The sequence below is a fragment of the Cololabis saira genome, chromosome 20 (assembly GCF_033807715.1).
Source record: "Cololabis saira isolate AMF1-May2022 chromosome 20, fColSai1.1, whole genome shotgun sequence".
NCBI classification, from domain to species: Eukaryota; Metazoa; Chordata; class Actinopteri; order Beloniformes; family Belonidae; genus Cololabis; species Cololabis saira.
In genome coordinates this window covers 11,298,967-11,317,858 of record NC_084606.1, presented here as the reverse complement: position 1 = coordinate 11,317,858, position 18,892 = coordinate 11,298,967, and the positions used below count along the sequence as shown (strand labels likewise).

General features: G+C 39.5%; 1 protein-coding gene across 1 annotated transcript in view; it reads left to right on the top strand.

The window, feature by feature from the left end:
• Window positions 1–17,884, top strand: part of corin (corin, serine peptidase) — a 45,915-nt gene extending 28,031 nt beyond the window's left edge. Inside the window, exons 11-23 of the mRNA XM_061710508.1 lie at window positions 1,543–1,644; window positions 3,808–4,039; window positions 5,173–5,315; window positions 5,956–6,063; window positions 6,181–6,294; window positions 7,258–7,368; window positions 8,444–8,561; window positions 10,088–10,213; window positions 11,918–11,967; window positions 12,941–13,127; window positions 14,339–14,607; window positions 14,932–15,065; window positions 17,102–17,884. Coding sequence (XP_061566492.1) covers window positions 1,543–1,644; window positions 3,808–4,039; window positions 5,173–5,315; window positions 5,956–6,063; window positions 6,181–6,294; window positions 7,258–7,368; window positions 8,444–8,561; window positions 10,088–10,213; window positions 11,918–11,967; window positions 12,941–13,127; window positions 14,339–14,607; window positions 14,932–15,065; window positions 17,102–17,290 — 1,883 coding nt within the window. The 3' untranslated portion in view covers window positions 17,291–17,884. The remainder of the gene's footprint in view (window positions 1–1,542; window positions 1,645–3,807; window positions 4,040–5,172; window positions 5,316–5,955; window positions 6,064–6,180; window positions 6,295–7,257; window positions 7,369–8,443; window positions 8,562–10,087; window positions 10,214–11,917; window positions 11,968–12,940; window positions 13,128–14,338; window positions 14,608–14,931; window positions 15,066–17,101) is intronic.
• Window positions 17,885–18,892: the final 1,008 nt, after the last annotated feature.

Here is an 18,892-nt window from a genome sequence, read left to right as displayed (position 1 = left end):
CTCCTAAAGGCAGCTAAAGGCTTTTAAAGGTCGCTAAAGGCAGCTAAAGATCCCTAAAGGCCCCTTAGGCCCCTAAAGGTTCCTAAAGGCAGCTAAAGGCTCCTAAAGGCTCCTAAAGGCCCCTAAAGGCAGCTAAAGGCCCCTAAAGGCTCCTAAAGGTCCCTAAAGGCCCCTAAAGGTCGCTAAAGGCCCCTAAAGGCAGCTAAAGGCCCCTAAAGGCTCCTAAAGGTCCCTAAAGGCCCCTAAAGGTCGCTAAAGGCCCCTAAAGGTCGCTAAAGGCCCCTAAAGGCAGCTAAAGGCCCTTAAAGGCTCCTAAAGGCCCCTAAAGGCAGCTAAAGGCCCCTAAAGGCAGCTAAAGGTCCCTAAAGGCCCCTAAAGGTCGCTAAAGGCCCCTAAAGGCAGCTAAAGGTCCCTAAAGGCCCCTAAAGGTCGCTAAAGGCCCGTAAAGGCAGCTAAAGGCCCCTAAAGGCAGCTAAAGGTCCCTAAAGGCCCTTAAAGGTCGCTAAAGGCCCCTAAAGGCCCCTAAAGGCAGCTAAAGACCCCTAAAGGCTCCTAAAGGCTCCTAAAGGCCCCTAAAGGCCGCTAAACCCCTTCCTCTTTGTACCTTGTGAAAATCCTGTTTTGAATGTAAATTAATGAATGAATGAATTGTCTTTATTGTAGTTATTTTACAAAACAATATGAAAAAAGTAAAATAAACATTGCTTTTGCCGAAAAGGTGTAGGTTGAAGCCGTAGCTTATACCCTTTTTATCTTGTGATCAGCTTAAATCTGAAACATTAGCATTAATCCATGAAAAACAAACAATGCATAAAGAAGACAAAAAAATAAATGAGACAAAATATAAAACTGGCGTTTCACATTCTAGAATGTTTTTGATAATATACTTTATAATTATAGTGTTTTATATTTATTTACAATATTTTCTTTAATAATTTTCTTGAACTTGTAGATAGAACTGCACATTTTTAGGTCGTTGTCACAACTATTCCATATTTCTCTTGCCTTAATTGATGTCCATCTCTTTTTAAGTTTGTTCTTACTGTCGTCATCTCAAACATGAGTTTCCTCCTCGGGTCATAGCGGGTTTCTTTTATTTGGAACAATTCCTGAATGCAGTTTGGAAGCAGTTTCTGCTGTGCTTTAAAGGCAAATAAAACAATTTTCTGCTCTACTATGTCAATTTTAGAGTATTATATTTAATAAAGAGATTATTTGTTGGTTCATAATAGTCAGATCTATTAATTATCCTTAAAGCTCTTTTCTGTAATAAGAAAAGAGGGTTCGTATTTGTTTTATAGGTGTTACCCCAAACCTCCACACAATAAGTCTTTTTTCATTTTCGTCATTTTAGATTTTACACTATTTATATGTGATTTCCAGCAAAGTTTATTATTTATGGTAAAATGTTTGGTGCTCCCAGGACGGAGCCCTGGGGAACACCAGAGTCATGGTGATGATGTGTGTTTTCCAGCCCAGATTGGGTGTGTTTTGTGTGTTTTCAACCCCAGAGTGGGTGTGATAATGATGTGTGTTTTCCAGCCCAGAGTGGGTGTGTTCCCACTCCGCCCGGCTGCGTTTCCACTTCCTGTCCTGCCTGTGTGGGGGGCGGCGCTGCCTGCGACCCTCGAACCAGCAACTGCAGTGAGTTTCCAGCAGGTGGTTTCATCTCTGAGGCCCCGTTTACACGTAGCAAAAACAGTGGTGTTTTCATGCGTTTTGGCCGTTCGTTTACACAAAAACGAAGCTCAAAGTCACAAAAACGATCATTTCTGAAAGTGGAGATTTTTAAAAACTCCATCTTCACGTTTGCTTGTAAACGGAGAGAAACGGACATTTAGGCTTCAGAACATCACACGAACATCACATGACAGAAACGTCACCAGCATCATGAGTGCGACCTGTGTTTACAATTTGTTTGGCCACCGTCAATATTTTCTTGTATTTTACCTGTTTTATATTCTAAAGTCGCACTTAAAAGTAACTCCAATTCTCTGTCACTCCAAATGAAAGACTCTCGTTCATCTTGGAAGTAACTGGCAGTTACACGTATCATTTGTTGACGTTTTTTTCCGGGATTCTGATTGGCTAGCATGACTTTATGCTTCTTGTTACACTGCCCCCTGTAGGTTTGGCTGCTCATAGCACTTTAACAGCGCATTTATGCAGATTTGTGTAAATTATGGTATTTTTCAAAACGTAGAGGGGGAAATATCCATTTTTGTAAATACCTATGTGGAAACGTGGCCTGAATCTCTGAAACCCCGTCTCTACATCCTCTTGTGCAGGGGGTCCTCCAACTTCAAAAGAAATAAAGGCAATTTTAACCAAAATAATTTGTGAGAGTTAAAAAAAAAGAAAGAAAAGAAAGAAAATGAAAAACAACTTTTAATTTCTTTTTTTGGTGAAGAAAAAAATAGAAAGAAATATGATAAAACTAACCGTAATTTTGTGAAGAAAAAAAAGAAAGAAAGAAGAAAAAGTCTTTAATTTGTTTTTTGTGATTGAGAAATCTCCATTAACAGGCGATAATAATCTAATTAGTCTACAACTCTACATAAATGATTCCCATGACGTGAGTCATGTTTCTAATGTCAACTTTAGAGCGGAAAACGAGCTAGCTAGCCGTTTAAGAAAAGAAAATTCATTGCTAAATTGACTTGGCTATTTCATATTTAACGCTAGTTAGACCTGATGGATAACTTAGTGACAATAACGAAGCCTAAAGCTGGAGATTGTAACGTTACAGCTCGGCCTAACGTTACTCCTTCCACGTCTGACGAGGCCAAAGTTTCATCAACCATAAACACATGTAGCTAATAATCCAGTCAGGAATTGGTTAAGGTGATATAAGCAGAATAAAACACATTCAAAAGTTATTATAAGCCAGGCTTAAAACTGGACACATTAAAAACAAGGGAAAAAATAAGAATTCCAAGCGGGGGTCCCTGCTCTGTTTCTCTCTCATCTTTTTCTCTCATTTCTCAAATATGGAGGATTTTTAGTGCCAAAATTAAATAAATAAATACATAATTAATAAATTAAAATTGGAATTAAATATGTCATTTATTAATTAAAATACAATTCATTTTAAGTAAAAAATATATATATTTAATTATTTATTTATTTAATGAATTAATGACACATTTAATTAATGATTTCGTGTTGCATGTGAATCATGAAATGTCAAACTGTCAGTTTAACTCGTCAAACTGAAATAATTAATTAAACACAGATGGGGTGGGGAGGATCCGGCCGGAATAACGTGATCCTTCCACGCGCTACGTGTCCTCACCCTGCCTGGTGAAAAGAAGCAGCCTGCTCACTCCTCAGGTTAAGGAGGAGACCTGAGCTCAGTGCAGGGCCCTCCCGGGGTTGGTAGAGGATGGCAATGCCCAGGACTGTTAGGTAGGAGCACTGGGTGATAAAATGGGGAAAAAACCGGGATTAAAAAAAAAAAAAAAAAAAAAAATGAATTGTATTTTAATTAATGAATTACATATTTCATTCCCATTTTAATTAATTAATAACACATTTAATTAATGAATGACACATTTAATTAATTATATATTTAATTCCCATTTTAATTAATTAATGACACATTTACTTAATTAATTCATGATGTATTTAATTTTGGCACTAAAAATCCTCCATAAAAAAAAAGGGAAAAAATAAGAATTCCAAGCGGGGGCCTCTGCTCTGTTTTTCTCTCATCCAAGGGCTGAAAAAGGTTGAAGAACCCTGCTCTCGTGTAAATGAACCGGTAGAAACGTGTGGAGGTTCTGACCCTAACCCTCCATCTTCCAGCTCGCTGCGAGCCCATCAGCCTGGAGCTGTGCATGAACCTGCCCTACAACCTGACCAGCTTCCCCAACTTCCTGGGCCACCAGTCCCAGCGGGAGAGCTCCGTGTCCTGGGAGGCCTCGCTGTTCCCGGCGCTGGTCCAGACCGGCTGCTACCAGTACCTCATGTTCTACGCCTGCACCCTGCTGGTGCCGCGCTGCGACCCGCTCAGCATGGCCAAGGTGCCGCCCTGCAGGTAGGGTTTAGTTTAGTTTATTTGCACATAAAAATATACAACAGTTATTAAAAACTACAGATGAACAGTATGTAGAAAAAAAAAGGAAATAAAAAAAAGAAATACAATATAACAGAAAACGTGCGGGAGGAACCAAAAAAACCCATAAGGGCTAGTAAAAATGTTGCGATTTGTTTTTTGAAAGTATTTGTACTTGAGCATTCTCTAATATGGTGTGGTAAGATGTTCCAATAAAGAGGAACGTCTGAATCTAGTTGAAAATTGGGAAAAAGTAGTCCCGAAAAAGGTGGGATGGAGATCGTTTGCAGACCTAGAATTGAAGTGATGAATTTGGGAGTTGAATTGAAATAAAGAATGAAAACAGGTTGGAAGTAGCTTGTGAATGGATTGATAGAAAAAAGACAAATCTGAAAAACATTTACAGCAAAAATAGGGAGAATACTTAGGGATTGGAACAATGGGGTGGATCTAGTAAGTCTATTGGAAAATGTCATCATTTTGATAAAACGTTTTTTGGGTTAGGGTTAGGGCAGGGGTTGGCAACCCAAAATGTTGAAAGAGCCATATTGGACCAAAAACACAAAAAACAAATATGTCTGGAGCCACAAAAAATGAAAAGTTTTGTATAAGCCTTAGAATGAAGGCAACACATGCTGCATGTATAGTTATAACCGGGGGAAGATTTTATTTTCATTATGCACTTCGAGAAAAAAGTCGAAATGTCGAGAAAAAAGTTGAAATGCCGAGATTAATGTTGAAGTACAATCTTGAGAAAAAAAGTCGAAATGTCGAGAAAAAAAGTCAAAATTTCGAGAAAAAAGTCGATATGTCTAGATTAATGTTGAAGTACAATCTCGAGAAAAAAGTCGAAATGTCGAGAAAAAAGTCGAAATGTCGAGAAAAAAGTCGAAATGTTGAGAAAAAAGTCGAAATTTCGAGAAAAAAGCAGAAATGTCGAGATTAAAAAGGAAAGGAAAAAGGAAGAAAAAAAAGAGAAAAAAAGGAAAAAAAGAAGAAAAAATAAAAAAAGAAGGGCGGCTCAAGTTGCCGACCCCGGGTTAGGGTTCGGGTTGGGACTCCTGGCAGGAACCAGCCGGAGCTGAACCCTCGTCCTCTCCCTTGTTCTGTCGCAGGTCGCTGTGTCGGAACGCCAAGGAGAAGTGTGAGTCGGTGCTTGGCATCGTGGGACTGCAGTGGCCGGAGGACTCGGACTGCACTCAGTTCCCGGAGGAGGGCAGCAACACCACCTGCCTGCTGCCAGAGGACGGCGTCGACGGTACAGACCGTAGTACCAGTGAGGTACAGAGTACCGTATCGGCCCGGATATAAGACGACCCTAAATATAAGACGACCCTGATTATTAGACGACCCTGATTATAAGATGACCCTCTTTTTCAAGACTCAAGTTTGAAAAATGACTTTTTAAACACCAAATTAAATTTTTATACATTAAATAATTACAGTACATCTGAAACAAATGATTCTAACAATATATTGGAGAGAAAAAGCATGTTATTTTGCCTCATTCAAATCATCATCTTGAAGTTTGCATCATAACTTCTCCTCAGCTGCCGGTTAACCTGACGAACTTCCACCCACTTTTCTCCAGATTGGAGAGACTACGTTTCTCCATGTTCTCTTCTCTTATTTTCTTCTCTTTTCTCTCTTACCGCTATTTTTTATTTTTATTTTTCGTGACAGCGGTTGGCTTTGGCCTGGGGAGTTAAGTTCAGCATTTAAAGATATCTGGCGCCATCTAGCGTTGTGATGGGTATAATGTCTAGACCCCGAATGGAAGACGACCTCCACTTTTTCAGTCTTATTTCAATCTTATATTCGGGCCGATACGGTACATTCATCCCGATGACCATGAGATACTGACTGATGCTCATTGTGATGCGTTGCCGTGGCAACAGAGTGCTCCCCCAGTCACTTCAAGTGTCGCTCGGGACGCTGCGTCCTGGCGACCAAGCGCTGCGACGGACACCTGGACTGCGACGACCACAGCGACGAGGACAACTGCGGTGAGGAGACGCCGCCGTTCCTGGAGACGCGTAACCACGGAAACATGCAGACCTCAGCTGTTCTGGTGTAACCACGGAAACATGCTGACGTCAGCGTTTCTGCTGTTCCTCCGCCAGGCTGCTCTGAGCGCGCTCTGTGGGAGTGTCCCGGCAGCAAGGTGTGCATCAAGTCCAGCATGATCTGCGACGGATTCCCAGACTGCCCTCTGCTGGTGGACGAGGCCAACTGCTGTGAGCATCAGAGTCTTGTTTGTGTTGTATGTGTTTTTCATGAATTATGGGTAAAACATAATTCCAGGTGTTTTGTCAGTGGTTGATTTGATTGATTGAAATTCTTTATTCAGTCACATCACACTACAAGCATTATCAACACAAACATTATCGAAATAATAGTTATATTAATGCCTGTCCTACATACATACAAACAAACAATAGCAAAACTAAACCAGAAAAGGACGGGCCAATAAGGTTTACATATATAGTAGTAAAGACATTTTTTTTAAAAATAAATATCAGAGAAGACATTAACATTAACTTTCAAAAATTGCTCTACAAATCTTTTTTTTGTAAACAGAAAATGAGCTGCACATTGGTAAATCTAGGTTAGCGTCATTCCATAGTTTAACTCCCACAACAGATATAAATCCCCTTTTAGTCTCTTTTCTAGCTTTTTGTACAACAAATTTACAAACATCACGCTAATTATATTTTGACTCAGGTATGGGGGAAAACCGTTGTGCACAGACAGGGAGTAACTTTAATTTAGCTTTATACATTATTTGCATTATTTTATAATAAACCAAATCATTAAATTTCATAACATGGGATTTTATAAACAATGGATTTGTATGTTCATAGTTTCCCACCCTATTACGTAATGCCAATACGTATGGTTCGTTTTTGTAAGAGGACTATAGCATTTACTGTTGTCTTATACGTGGAGCCCCAAACTCCCACACAATACCATATATAAGGTAGTATTAGTGAACAATAAATTAAGTGTAGTGCTTTATGATTTAATATATTTCTGGACTTATACAGGATTGCTATCGACTTTGCAATCTTTCCTTTTATGTATCTAATATTTTGTTTCCATGTCAATTTACAATCAATAACAACCCCTAAGAATGTTATATCAGATAGGGGGAGGTGAACCTGTGACGGTCATTAACGCTGTTAATTAATGTTGCTTAGCGGTGTGCAGGGACAACGAAGTGGCCTGTAACAACCACCAGTGCGTCCACCGGACTCTGTGGTGCGACGGGAGGAAGCACTGCTCCGACAGCTCCGACGAGTGGAACTGCGGTACCAACACAACCACATTCCCAAACACGCTTCTACACAATCATCTACATCACGGGTCTTCAACCAGGGGTCCGCGACCCCTAGGGGGGCCACGGAGGTACTGCAGGGGGTCCTCCAACTTAAAAAGAAATAAAGGCAATTTTAACCAAAATAATTTGTGAGAGTTAAAAAAAAATATATATATAAAAATAATGTTTAATTTATTTTTGGGTGAAGAAAAAATAGAAAGAAAGAAGAAAAAAAATAACTGTAATTTTTGAAGACCCCTGATTTACCACTTTGTAATGTTTCCTTCTTGCAACACTTAAAAAGATGCTCTGGCACTGATGATGGCAGGTTATCAGGAGTTTGAGGGGCTTCTATTGAGGTTTCTAATGTGAGACGAGTCCAGAGATGTCGTCTCTGGACTCGGAGGCATCAGACTGCTCCTCGTCTCTAAAACACTGTCTGCGTTTTCCTTTTGTTTGGTCTCGAGCACATGCAGACTATTTCTTCCAAAGAACCTCTGTAATACTGGAATTATAAATGAGTGTCATCTGCATATAAACTGAAATGTGCATTAATTAGCAGATCAGAATCAGAATCAGCTTTATTGGCCAAGTTTGAACATTGCCCGACAAGGAATTTGACTCGGTTATTTCGCTCACTGTACCCAGATTTAAAAAATAGCAAACAGTAAATAAACAAATGTGGCACTTATTAACATATATACAATTAAAAAACTGAAAGGTGCAGCAGTATGAGGTAGACATGATTATTATTGGAAGGTGCATTGTTACAGCATATGATAGTGTTATTATAATTACTGTGATTATTGTTATTGTTATTGCACAGTGATTGATTTCTCTGAGACTCTATTAGTTGTGAGAGTTCATCAGAGCAACAGCTTGGGGGAAGAAACTGATGACGCTGAGTGGGAGCATTTAGAGTTAATAACAAAAATAAGTTCTTGTTTGGAAAACCCTGAAGTTTTCAAAACCGGCCAAAGTTTTTGGGAGAGAGAGAGAGATATTCACAGCATCTTTTTCCTGGAATGTTGTATCCATGATGGTGACTGGTTGTTATTGATCTGCAGTTTCTCTGTCGGAGCGATCGGTGCTGACGGTGTTCAGGACGGCAGCCGAGTATCAGGTCTGTGCAGACGAGTGGAACCACGAGCTGAGCAGACTGACCTGCGAGCAGCTGGGACTAGGGTAAGGTTAGTAACACTCGCAGTTACACTAACCGTCCTGCAGGGGGGGGGGGGGGACTAGGGTAAGGTTAGTAGTTATGGATAAGCCCTGAATGCAGGCATTGTAGCGTAGAATTGTCAAATTGGTTTGATTCACCGCACGAATCGGCACAGATTACTTTTGTAATACTGTATTTGACCCAGTCTTTGTATGTTTTGACTGTATAGAAACGTAATTCTCCTCAGTTGTGAGACCTGGAAACAGGCATTGTGACGTAGAATTGTCAAATTGGTTTAATTCACCGTACGAATTGTTACAGATTACTTTTGTACGGAAGAGTATTAGGGCCAGGCAGGAAAAAATAATAATAATATTTTAGAGGAGGAAGATTTTTTTTTCATTATGCACTTCGAGAAAAAAGTTGAAATGTCGAGAAAAAAGTCGAAATGTTGAGATTAATGTTGAAATACAAATTCGAGAAAAAAGTCAAAATTTCGTGAATAAAGTTGAAATGTTGAGAAAAAAGGCGAAATTTTGACTTTATTCACCAAATTTGGACTTTATTCTTGACATTTCGACTTTTTTCTCAACATTTCGACTTTTTCCTCGAAATTGTATTTCAACATTATTCTCAACATTTCGACTTTTTTCTCGAAGTGCACAATAAAAAAAAATCTTCCCTTCTCAAATATTTTCTCTACTTCATGGCCCTAATACTCTTCCGTACTTTTGTAATCCTGTATTTGACCCGGTCTTTGCACGTTTTGACCGTATAGAAACGTAATTCTTGCCATTGCACTGCAAAAACTCAAGAATATTTGTCTTATTTCTAGTTAAAATGTCTCATTTTTAGTAAAAAAAAATCTCATTACACTTAAAACAAGACTCATCACTGGAAAAAAAAACAACAGTTTTCACCTGTTTCAAGTAGATTTTCACTTAAAATAAGTAGAAAATCTGCCAGTGGAACAAGATTGTTTTGCTTGTAATGAGAAGATAAATTTTGTCCCACTGGCAGATTTTTCTACTTATTTCAAGTGAAAATTTACTTGAAAAAGGTGAACATTGTCAAATAACAAGTTATTTTTCTGGTAATGACTCTTGTTTTAAGTGTAATGAGATTTTTTGACTAAAAATGAGACATTTTAACTAGAAATAAGACAAATATTCCTGGTAAGATTTTGAGTTTTTGCAGTGTGTAAGAATTTGATGTACCTGCTGGACTGTACTGCCCCTACTTTTTAACAACTGGTGCTTTTTATTATTTAACCTCTTTTCATATCATTTTATTACATTTTATTTGTTATTTATGTTTTAATTGTGTCTTGTCGCTTTTAATGTCGATGTAAAGCACGTTGAATTACCTTGTGTTGAATTGTGCTCTACAAATAAACTTGCCTTGCTTTGATGGACAGTCAGCTCAGCCAATCACTAGCCGCTATCACTTCCTCATCAGTAACCGCTGGCTGCTCATTGGCTGTTTAGTCTGTGGCTCCGCCTCCATCGCTGACTCAGCTCCGTGGTGTTTCCATGTGTTTCCTCTGCAGGGTTCCTGCCTCCGTTTCCATGGTACCAGACCAGCCCGGTCCAGGCCGTCGCCGTTGGTTACACGTCCATCCCGAATGGAACCTGAGAAACGGTTCTGCCCTGCAGGCCCGGCTGGAGAAGAGAAGGTAGGGGTCGGGGGGACCGGGTCAGAACCAGGACCAGGACCTGGACCTGGACCCAGACAGAGCTCCAGACTGTCCAGAAGCTTTAATATTTATCTATTTATTTATGATGCACCAAAATGAAAATTTGTAGCCGAAACTGAAAATAATAATAAACACTTGGCCGAATACCGAATAACATACCAAACAATGGTTCTTCGCAGTTTTTCCATTTATTTTGCCAAATTTTTCACCATTGCATATATCAAATAAATGTGCTTTAGACATGCTTTTCAAAGAAAAACATCTTTTACAAAATTACAAGGTAGAAATATTTTTTTTAACATGAACAACTGAACATTTTTTAATTTCCCAGCATTTTTAAATATTCCAGCAGACATTATACCAACAAGGCACAATAACTTAAAATAAATAAATTAGCAAAATAAATTTTTTGGCCATCTTTGAGCTTACATTAGGCCTATAACTGACTGCTGAAAAATTGTAACATAGGCCTTAAAACAAAAACAAAAAATGCATTTAATGCATTAAAGTGCATTGTAAAAAAAGTGAAAAAGAAGTGGATAAAACAAAATAAAGAAAAAAGAAAATCAATCCCTTTCCCATACAAGTATTAAAATGGGAAAGGGATTGATTTTCTTTTTCTTTATTTTGTTTTATCCACTTCTTTTGCGTCATCTAAACACGCCGTTATTAATTGTTCGTTTTTTTTCCCCACTTATTCCACCGAACACCGAAAGTGTTTTTTTTGCTATTTTCGGCCGAACAATTTCGGTTACCGAACATTTGGTGCATCACTATTTATTTATTTATTGTAGATCCCCATTAGTCACTGCCTCAGCAGCGACTATTCTCCCTGGGGTCAATTAAAAATTACAATGCAATTAAAAAATACACAAAAAAAACTATTAAAGAACAAATATAATATATACATTCACACATCTACCAAAGGAAAAAGAAAACCAGAACTATTATCCTACATGACAAAGAATGATAAATTAAAATATAACAGACATAAAATACATACAAAAGGAAACAAAGATAAAACATATATCAATATAGTAACGATAACCTCACTCAGCACACTAATTTGATTAAACCAAAAAAGTATAAAGAAACTCAAACATTCATAACTCCTAACAGATTACAATTAAGTGAAAAAAACATTAGTCACATTCTACAACAACCTCTTTCTGCATTACAGCTCTTCTAAGTATTTTCTTAACATCAACTGTATAGGAAATTAAACCTAAATGTTGTGGAAGTCTGTTCCAGTATGTGATTATTGCCCTGCACATCACAGTGTTTTTGAAGGCATCAGTTTCAGGTTTAAGGTGAAAACACCTCTCAAGGCTCTAGTGCCAGAGTTGTGACTATCACTAGCGAGCAACAGCTGAGAAGAGAGACTAGTACGTTTACGTGACATATAAATGTTTTTCAAAAATATAATAATGCTACAAACTAGTCTCTCACCGACTCTCATCCATGACAATTGATTGTGCATTTTTTCCACGCTGTACCCAAAGAGCAATGCAGAGCTAATCTCGCAGCTCTGTTTTGGGTAAACTGGATTTTGTTTAGTTCTTGTTTAGAGGCATTTAACCAGTTTGTTGGGCAATAATAAAGACATGACAAGACAAGGGATCGTATAACTTGCTTACATAACTTGCTAATATCTGAATGTGACCCAGAACTTTTCCTCCTCAGTCACTCGTGTCCGTCCAGTCGGAGGGTCTCTCTTCTCTGCTCCACGGAAGGTAAAGCTTTTCTCGTTTTAACAACAAATTATGTTTGAAATCTCCAAGTTTTTAATGGAAGTTAATTTTGTGTCAGACTTTAAATGACAGTTTTCCATCATATAGCTGGGAGGGAATTCTTGAAAATCGTGCACTTCGTTACCAATTTTTAATATTTGGCATGTTAGTTATGGACATAAGGTTTTCAAAAACCACCGCAAACAAATTGGGACGGCCCCCTAGTGGCTGGTTTGCAGAAAATTCAAAATGAATCAATAAGCAATAAGGCCATAGAGGCAGGCATTGTAGGGGTTAAGTGAGTTTAAATATGCACAGCTGATGTTTTTTGTGTGTGTTATTTTAATAAAATCAAATTCTTTCACTGTGACTTAGTTCTGAGGTTCTGTTCATCTTAAGCCTGAACGATGGCCATAAAGCTCACCCAATGAGATTATTGATACTACAGTGATAGGGACCTGTCCAATAAACAGAAAATTGCATTCCTTGGGGTTGAAAATATGGGTCTAGAGCCCTCTGTAATCGTTCTATGTGACTTAATTCTAGAGATATGTATGAGTATATATGAGTTTTTGGGGCAAAAAATTACCTTGAAAATTAAATTTGACCTTCAACATGACCTTGAAATAGGACATTTATTTCAGAATTGAATTCCTAGCACCAAAAAGTAGAGAAAGTGACAATATACAACATTCTAGGACTAAGAAAGGCTGAGATACGACCTTTGGTCTTTTCGGCGGGAGCCATTTTGAATTTTCTGCAAACCGGCCACTAGGGGGCCGTCCCAATTTGTTTGCAGTGTTTTTTGAAAACCTTATAAATAAGTCTAATAATAGACTAATAAGTCTATAACTAACATGCCAAATATCAAAAACTTGTCACCAAGTTCACAATCTTTATGATTTTTGACATATTCCGTCCCAGCTAATAAGTGTCTTCTCTTTGTCTCTCACCTGAACCCCCCCTCCTCCGCCAGACTGCGGGCTCCGCCCCGCGGTGGGCGTGGCCCCCCACCGGAAGAGGCGGATCCTGGGGGGCCGGGTGGCCCGGAAGGGGGCGTGGCCCTGGCAGTGCTCGCTGCAGAGCGGCCACAGCGGCCACGTGTGCGGCTGCGTCCTGATTGGCCGGCGGTGGGCTCTGACGGTAGCCCACTGCTTCGAGGGGTGAGAGGGGGCGGAGCCTGGGGGGCGGGGCTCGGCCACTGATGTGTCTCTCCAGGAGGGAGGGGGCGGGGCTTGGGGTGGGGGGGGCGTATTTAAATTTTTTAATTTTTTATTTTTACTTACTTCCTTATACAGTATATATATATATTTTTTTTTATATATATATACTATATATATTTGTATATATTTTTTATTTTATTTATTATTATTTTTATTTTTTTTAATTTATTTATTTATTTTTATTAATTTTTTTTTTCATAAAAAAAAGTCGAAATGTCGAGAAAAAAGTCGAAATGTCGAAAAAAAAGTCAAAATTTCAAGAAAAAAGTCGAAATGTCGAGAAAAAAGTCAAAATTTCGAGAAAAAAATCCAAATCTCGAGAATAAAGTCGAAATGTCGAGAAAAAAGTCAAAATTTCGAGAAAAAAGTCAAATTGTCGAGAAAAAAGTCAAAATTTCGAGAAAAAAGTCCAAATGTCGAGAAAAAAGTCAAAATTTCAAGAAAAAAGTCGAAATGTCGAGAAAAAAGTCAAAATTTCGAGAAAAAAGTCCAAATGTCGAGAAAAAAGTCAAAATTTCGAGAAAAAAGTCCAAATGTCGAGAAAAAAGTCAAAATTTCGAGAAAAAAGTCCAAATGTCGAGATTAATGTTGAAGTACAATCTCGAGAATAAACACGAAATGTCGAGAAAAAAGTCAAAATTTCAAGAAAAAAGTCGAAATGTCAAGAAAAAAGTCAAAATTTCAAGAAAAAAGTCGAAATGTCGAGAAAAAAGTCAAAATTTCAAGAAAAAAGTCGAAATGTCAAGAAAAAAGTCAAAATCTCGAGAATAAAGTCGAAATGTCGAGAAAAAAGTCAAAATTTCAAGAAAAAAGTCAAATTGTCAAGAAAAAAGTCAAAATGTCGAGATTAATGTTGAAGTACAATCTCGAGAATAAAGTCGAAATGTCGAGAAAAAAATCTAAATTTCAAGAAAAAAATCGAAATGTCGAGATTAAAAAGGAAAGGAAAAAGGAAGAAAAAAAGAAGAAAATAGAAAAGGAAAAAAGGAAGGAAAAAAAAGGTCAAACATTTTTGAAAAAGCTCCAGGGAGCCACTAGGGTTGCTGATTTGTTTATTTGCTATACAAATAAACTTGCCTTGCCCCTCCTGGGAGGGGGCGGAGCTTGGCCTGGGGGGCGTGGCCTGAGCCGTGTTTCTCTCTCTCCAGGAGGGAGGGGGCGGAGCTCTGGACCGTGGTCCTGGGCCGGACCAACCTGGACCACCCCGGCCCCCACAGCCAGACCGTTAGCGTGCGGCGCGTGGTGGTTCACCCGCGCTACAACCGCGCCGTGGTGGATTACGACATCGGCGTGGTGCAGCTGGACGCCGCCGTGGACGAGACGCCCTTCGTCAGGCCCGTGTGTCTGCCGCGGCCCGGACAGCTGCCCCCCCCCGACGCCTACTGCCGGGTGACGGGCTGGGGCCACACGGGGCAGCGCAGTAAGTTCATGACCTTCATATGACCTTTATATGACCTTTAACAGTCCTGAGGGGCCACACGGGGTAGCGCAGTGGGTTCACGACCTCTAAATGACCTTTACATGACGGGCTGGGGCCACACGGGGCAGCGCAGTGAGTTCATGACCTTCATATGACCTCTATATGACCTTTAACAGCCCTGAGGGGCCACACAGGGAAGCGCAGTGAGTCACATGACCTTTACATGCCCTCTACATGACCTTCACCTGACCTTCACCTTCACATGATGAAAGGGGAAATCTGATCAGTGATCAATGTGATCACCTCTCCTGGTGTTTGTTTCAGTGCCGTTCAAGCTGCAGGAGGGCGAGGTCCGCATCATCTCTCCGTCCCAGTGCCAGTCCTACTTCGACATGAAGACCATAACTCCCAGGATGCTTTGCGCCGGATATGAAGCTGGAACGGTGGACTCCTGCATGGTAACGTGTGACGCCTGTAAACTCTGGTTGAAAACTGTTTGGTGATTGTTTTGGATCAGCAACCCGCTGCTCTTTAGCGCCGCCCTAGTGGCTCCCTGGAGCTTTTTCAAAAATGTTTGACCTTTTTTTTTCCTTTTTTTCTTCTTTTTTTTCTTTCTTCCTTTTTTCCTCTTTTTTTCTTTCTTTTTCCTTTCCTTTTTATCTCTACATTTCGAGTTTTAAAGACTTTTTTTCTTTGATTGAATTCGTTTTTTGATTGAAGTTTTTTTATTGGAAATATATTTTTTGATTGAAGCAATCTTTTTTTTTGATTGAATAATTAAGAAACAAATCTACCTCCATAGTATTTCAGACCTGCCACACATTCCTTTAAAGGTCAGATTTCTCGTTATGCAGAGAGTCATTAAAGCATTCCCTGTAAGAATTCAGAGTGTGAAGGACCAGGGAACCAGTCTAAGCTAAAACAACTCTGAATCAAGAACCATATTTCGTCAATGGAACCACGTCAAGTTTTTGTTTGTTTTTTTTGTTTGTTTGAAACTCTTTATTCAGTCACATCACACTACAAGCATTATCAACACAAACATTATCGACAAAATAGTGACTGAAAAGGCCACAGGCAGAAGCATAGTGCTTATATTAATGCCTGTCCTACATACCAAAATAAGCTATCCAGAATTCTTTCAATATAAAACAAATACAAAATATATAAAAAACAAATAAACATTAACATTTGTAGCTTTCAAAGATTGCTCTACAAATCTTTTTTTGTAAACCGAAAATGAGCTGTACATTGGTAAACCTAGGTTAGCTTCATTCCATATTTTAACTCCCACAACAGATATACATCTCCTTTTAGTCTCTTTTCTAGGTTTTTGTACAACAAATTTACAAACATCACGCAAATTATATTTTGACTCATGTATTGGGGAAAACCATTGTACACAAACAGGGAGTAACTTTAATTTAGCTTTATACATTATTTGCATTATTCTATAATAAACCAAATCATTCAATTTCATAACATGGGATTTTATAAACAATGGATTTGTATGTTCATAGTTTCCCACCCTATTAATATAGTAGTAGTAGTAGCAGCAGTAGCAGCAGTAGTAGTAGTAGTAGTATTAGCAGCAGTAGTATTAGCAGCAGTAGTAGTAGCAGCAGTAGCAGCAGTAGTAGTAGCAGTAGTAGTAGTAGCAGCAGTAGTAGTAGCAGTAGTAGCAGCAGTAGTAGTAGCAGCAGTAGCAGCAGTAGTAGTAGCAGTAGTAGTAGTAGCAGCAGTAGTAGCAGCAGTAGCAGTAGCAGCAGTAGTAGTAGCAGCAGTAGTAGTAGCAGCAGCAGTAGTAGTAGCAGCAGTAGCAGCAGTAGTAGTAGCAGCAGTAGTAGTAGCAGTAGTAGCAGCAGTAGTAGTAGTAGCAGCAGTAGCAGCAGTAGTAGTAGCAGTAGTAGTAGTAGCAGCAGTAGTAGTAGCAGTAGTAGCAGCAGTAGTAGTAGCAGCAGTAGCAGCAGTAGTAGTAGCAGTAGTAGTAGCAGCAGTAGTAGTAGCAGTAGTAGCAGCAGTAGTAGTAGCAGTAGTAGCAGCAGTAGCAGCACTAGTAGTAGCAGTGGTAGTAGTAGTAGTAGCAGTAGTAGTAGTAGTAGTAGCAGTAGCAGTATTAGTAGTAGCAGTAGCAGTAGCAGCAGTAGTAGTAGCAGCAGTAGAAGTAGTAGCAGTAGTAGCAGCAGCAGCAGTAGTAGTAGCAGCAGTAGTAGTAGCAGCAGTGGCAGCAGTAGCAGCAGTAGTAGTAGCAGTAGTAGCAGCAGCAGCAGCAGTCGAAGCAGCAGTAGTAGTAGCAGTAGTAGCAGTACTAGCAGCAGTAGTAGTAGCAGTAGTAGTAGTAGCAGTAGTAGCAGCAGCAGCAGTAGTAGTAGCAGCAGTAGTAGTAGCAGTAGTAGTAGTGGTGAGTAACACTGGTGTGTGTGTGTGTGTGTGTGTGTGTGTGTGTGTGTGTGTGTGTGTGTGTGTGTGTGTGTGTGTGTGTGTGTGTGTGCAGGGCGACAGCGGCGGCCCGCTGGTGTGTGAGGCCCAGGACGGCAGCGGACGCTGGACTCTGTTCGGCCTGACGTCGTGGGGCAGCGTCTGCTTCAGCAAAGTCCTTGGACCCGGAGTTTACAGCAACGTGACTCACTTCACCCCCTGGATCCAGCAGCAGGTCTACATCCACACCTACCTGACGGACTGACGCTAGCGCAGGAAGTGAGGTTGCCGTCAGCCCGACACACCTTCAGCTCCTCTACCTGTGCCTATATCTATGTGGAGAGTCTTCACCTGCAACCTGCTGTACAGGCAGCGGGCCGCTAACAAGCTAGTAGACGAGTAGAGCTCACATAAAACACAGAACCAGAGATCTAGGTTCATCAGCGCTGGCTTTTGTGTTCCCTAACTGGCGCAAATAGAAACCAGTACCATTTAACCACCAGATAAGTGCCAGATAAACCATTAAACCACCAGTTAGTACCAGATAAACCATTAAACCACCGGTTACTACCAGATAAACCATTAAACCACCGGTTACTACCAGATAAACCATTAAACCACCGCTTAGTACCAGATAAACCATTTAACCACCGGTTACTACCAGATAAACCATTAAACCACCGCTTAGTACCAGATAAACCATTTAACCACCGGCTAGTACCAGATAAACCCTTAAACCACTGTTTGGTACCAGATAAACCATTAAACCACCAGTTACTACCAGATAAACCATTAAACCACGAGTTAGTACCAGATAAACCATTAAACCACGAGTTAGTACCAGATAAACCATTAAACCACCAGATAAACCATTAAACCACTGGTTTGTACTGGATTTGTGCTGAAATTCTGTTTATCTGGTTGCCAGATTAAAGGATTAGACCTTTACTTCGGATCGTTAACTTGGTGGTTTGATGTCAGTTTGGGTTTTATTTGCTTCCTCAGAGATGAAAACTCCCCAACTAAACTCAGAGATTTCCACAGAAATGTTTTTGAACAGAAACACGTTAGACGTAAAAGTTTAGTGACAGAACAAAGTTTCTTCACCCTCAGACAGTTTTAGTCGTCATGAAAACAGGAAAACATCCTGGAAAACGTCCTCAAAATGAGCTGCTGTTCGTCGGTTGATCAATTGTTATCGGTTTAGTTCTGATCAGTTTATTTTGATCAGTCTTCACTCATGGAGGGAACCAGGATCGGTTCTGGGTTTTGATGGAGGTTTGTGGATCAGAACTTTAGATCCAAGTTGACTTAAATAAACTAGAAAAACAGATTCAGCTGAACTCGTTGGACGGCAGGAAAAACATCTTGTGTCAGAGATTAACTTGTATTTCTGATTTTTAGACTTTCATTCTGGCATTGACACTGGAAAATTCACAAACCTGCAAACGTATTAAAAGAAATCAGAAATTACAAAAACTGACATAATTTCACAAATGGGCAAGAACTAAACTTAAACTGAGATTATAGAAACCGTTGTCCACTCCGTTGTATGGAAGAGTATTAGGGCCGTGCAGGAGAAAAAATATTTGAGAGGGAAAGATTTTTTTTTATTGTGCACTTCAAGAAAAAAGTCGTAATGTGGAGAAAAAAGTCGAAATGTCGAGATTAATGTTGAAATACAATTTCAAGAATAAAGTGGAAATTTGGCCTTTTTTCTCAACATTTCAACTTTTTTCTCCACATTTCGACTTTTTTCTCGAGATTTCAACTTTATTTATGAAATTTTGCCTTTTTTTCTCAATATTTCGCCTTTTTTGTCGAAATAGTACTTCTACATTAATCTCGTCATTTCAACTTTTTTCTC